General features: G+C 38.3%; 1 protein-coding gene across 1 annotated transcript; it reads right to left on the reverse strand.

Annotated features, from left to right (window-relative positions):
* Positions 1 to 342: 342 nt before the first annotated feature.
* LOC122089710 lies at positions 343 to 2,262 on the reverse strand. The gene is made up of 4 exons (XM_042659409.1): positions 1,485 to 2,262; positions 1,270 to 1,421; positions 814 to 1,185; positions 343 to 372 (listed from the first exon to the last, which is right to left on the reverse strand). The coding sequence occupies exons 1-4, from the start codon at positions 2,260 to 2,262 to the stop codon at positions 343 to 345; spliced, it is 1,332 nt and encodes a 443-aa protein (XP_042515343.1).
* Positions 2,263 to 3,815: the final 1,553 nt, after the last annotated feature.

Raw genomic sequence — 3,815 nt, forward strand, 5'->3', positions numbered from 1 at the left:
TTGTAATTTGACATGAGGACCTATTTTTATGAGTCTGTTATGATAAAATAAGTTAAATAATAATGATTTACAATAAGAATTATATAATTTAACTTAATTATATATGTATTCATATTATGACATACTCTAAGTAATATATATATATATATATATATATTATATTCATGAGTGGGTGGAACATTCCACCAAGGAATTTGGGGTTATAAATAGGCCACCACCGATCTTAGTAGCCTTATTTTCTCACTTGGACAACAAGAGAAAGAGAGGAGAAAGAAGAAGAAGAAGAAGAACAGAGAAGGAGATCAAGAAGGAATTCGATCTTCTAAGGCAGCATTGGAGGATTCAGAGGTAAGGGATCTCACTTGCATGAACCTGAAATGTGGAAAAATTTTCAGAAATTAGAAGTTGGATTGGGCCGATTCGGCTGAAATAAGAAGAGGAAGTAGAAATCTGAAATTTCAGCAAGTATGTGATTATAGAGAGTCTGATTTACTGTTCTTTGATGAAATAAATTCAAAGGGGCCTTAAAATTTTGAAATAGGTTACATGCATGAAGGCCGAATGGAACTGTGAGGCCAAGATTTCACATAAAATTTCTTGTAATTAAGGAGAAATCCCACTTTGAAATTTTTGTACTAAGGTTAAAGAGTTACATGCAAAGTGAAACTGAGGATGGATTACATGCATGCATGCCTAATTTGGGGTTTGATCATCAAATTAGAGGCTTGATACTGAAATCCTACCTTGATTCATGATCTTTTGTGAGAATGTGGTTTAATTTAAGAAAATCTGGAAAATTCCTGCTGAACTTACCCACTTGTTGTCAGAGATGGAGTAAACAATGCCTGCATCTAACCATTTCACCACCTCCTTCTTAATAATTTTGCACAAGTTAGGATTCAATCTCCTTTGTGCATTCTGGAAAGGCGTAGCTCCATCATCACAGTAGGTATGATGTATGCAAATTGATGGGCTAATACCTTTCAAATTAGCCACATACCGTCGAATGGTAGCCTTATGTTCTTTGAGAACATCCAACAGTTTGCTTTCTTGATTAGATGTCAAATTGGAAGAAATGATGACAAGTAATGTCTCATTCGATCTCAAGAAAGCATATTTCAATGAATTTGATAATATTTTAAGCTCTAACATTGGTGGAGACTCAATAAAACTCAATGCTGGTTTCTTAGACAAAGGAGGATGGGGCTCAAACTTGATAGTTTAAGGAGGACGATTGGAAAGGGTAGAAGCATCTAGTAGAGCACTGACCTCAGCAGTGTAAGAATCAACATCAAAATCATCACCTCCAAAGAATGTTAAACACTGTTGCATTGGGTCATCTGCTAATATCACTGGAGTATATTCTACTACCACCTCATCTATCATATCAACAAAGAAACACTCGTCCTCATGTTGAGGCCCTAAAGTGGCATTAAAGATGTTCAATCAGAGATTCTTATTACCAAAGGAAATTTCTATTGCACCTGATCTGCAATTAATGCATGCATTGGCAGTGGCCAAGAATGGACGTTCTGAGGTTATTGACTGCGGTTTCCTATTAGTAGATGCTTCCATATCAAGATCAAGAAAATCCATAGGAAAATAGAGCTCATCAACCTTAAATAATACACCCTCAATAAAGCCTCTAGGGACTTTGATTGAATGGTTAGCAAGTTGGAGAATAACCTCCGTAAGCTTTAATTCTCCAAATCTAAATTGGTCATAAACTGAGCTAGAAAAAATATTCACACTCGCCCTTAGATTAAGGAGTGCACGCTTAATGGGAAGGTTCCCAATGGTGCAAGATATGAGAGGTTCCCTTGGATCCTTAAGCTTAGGGAGAAGTTTATTGGACAGGACTGCACTCACTTGCTCAGTAAGATGGACAATTTTTGGAATGTGGTTCTTCAGCTTACTCTTTTGAGTATATAAGTCTTTCAAGAACTTAGCATAAGCTGGAACTTGCTTTATGGCAACGAGAAGAGGAAGGTTGATCTGGACTTGTTTGAATAATTCCATCATCTCTTCTATTCTTGAACCCTTCTTGCCAAATGTAAAAAAAGAAGGGGATTCTAAAGAGGGGAAAGGGGCTTTTGGCATATAAACATCAGGATTACTACCTCCCCCAACTTGTTCAATTTCATCGTCCTTGGAAGCTTGTGGAGCTTCAGGATTGGGGTATGGACTCACTTCTTTCTCAGAATTCTCTGCAGGGGAATTCTGTTCAGGTGTTCCCAATACTCGACCATTCCTTTGAGTCATAGCTTGCTGGGCTTGTTAATAGAAAACTCGATTCCTAGGCTGACTCTTAAAATTTGTTACCACTTATTTACATTTCCAATAAGCCATTTAGGAGATACGATGAAGGAACAATTAAAACCCTAACCTCCCTATTTGGTCAAAATGTCACCAGAGCTTGTTTAGCTCACTTTGAGCTCGGAAAACATGTTGGGGAGCGCAATGCACACCATCTCGACTACTAGAAGTCACTGGGGTCGAGGCATACCCCTCCAACCCAGTGAATCCACGGTTTTTCAACAACCCAAAAACCAAAATGGAAGGGAAATGGTGGTTAGGGAAGGTGCGCACTAACCTTCAGTGGCAACCAAAAACACATGCATAGCCGTGAGCTTCTTCCTTCTTCTCCTTCTCTTTTTCCTTTTTTCTCTCCATCTCTCAGGTTGTGTCTATATTTCATTTGCTCATTTCTCCCTTACATAGAGCATGGCCTTAGGGCCTGTTTGCCTACGCACTTGTTCAGAACCAAATTGGGCTAAGCCAACAATTGGGTCATGCGAGCCCACCACCTTGGACTCACAAGGTGTGCAAATCATGGTGAAGGATTCCATACAGAGTAGGAGGTTAGTTGGAGTTGGACATGACATGCATAACAGGTCCCAATGGCATTTGAGCCATTTTTATACGACATGCACCACCAGAAGTAGGTCAACAGATGGAGGTGGTCCTGTCAGTGGCATCCCAATGTTATGTTTCATAGTCTTCTGTCCACCTTTTGCCAATTATTAGGGGGTTCCCTAGGGATGTGCACAAGGTCTTCTCGGTCAATTCTACAACGTGAGGGGATTCAAGTGGGGAGGTTTAGGTCACTCACCTCTTAGGCTTGGAAGGTTTAAATTCCTTCCAATGCTTGAGGAAAGAAATTATTGGCAGGTTAGATCATTCCTTCCCTCGCGACAATAGATTATCACAATCCAGAAGTCATTAGTACTGAGACATCTGACGTGAGACCTAATACAAAAGTTTAAATTTGACCGGATTAGGGCACGGGTGTAACACCCTTTGATTTGTGCTTCTTCCTTATTTTATGTATTACCAAAATCCATATATTTCCACACAAAGTCATTCTCAAATGGTAGCACAACACCCTGTCCAGATTTAGTAGAGAAAAATCAAAATAATCATGAGAAATTAAAACGAAATGATCCATAGATAGTAAAGTAGGTATAATCGAGGGTAACAAAACATGCTCACTCGAAGGACTGGTCGTAGGGGAACCAAACTGAAGATTTGTGTACTATTGTGAAAAAGGATGTTGATCAATGAGTTTCCCAGCAAAAAAATGTTGGGCAGTGTATTTCCTACATATTATAATCTCTTTTTTCTTAATAAAATATTTGATCTATTAAAAGAAATAAATAAATAGGAACTAGTACTCTAAAGAAAGAATATCTAGGATCTCTAATATACCTAGATTCATAATTGTGATGGTGCCCATTTCCTTTATTTCATGTCTTTTATGGACCTTACCTCCTCTTGTAAACTAGCTCATCTTCTTATAAAGATTATTTATCAGA

Source organism: Macadamia integrifolia, chromosome 9, assembly GCF_013358625.1.
Source record: "Macadamia integrifolia cultivar HAES 741 chromosome 9, SCU_Mint_v3, whole genome shotgun sequence".
In the NCBI taxonomy this organism is placed as follows: Eukaryota; Viridiplantae; Streptophyta; class Magnoliopsida; order Proteales; family Proteaceae; genus Macadamia; species Macadamia integrifolia.

Excerpts from the sequence above, each read along its gene's own strand:
- LOC122089710 (XM_042659409.1), bottom strand. The coding sequence starts at position 2,262 with ATGACTCAAAGGAATGGTCGAGTATTGGGAACACCTGAACAGAATTCC. Across the intron at positions 1,422-1,484 it reads ATGCATTAATTGCAGATCAG|GGCCTCAACATGAGGACGAG; the intron begins GTGCAATAGAAA and ends ATGCCACTTTAG. Across the intron at positions 1,186-1,269 it reads TTGATTCTTACACTGCTGAG|AAACCAGCATTGAGTTTTAT; the intron begins GTCAGTGCTCTA and ends CCTTTGTCTAAG.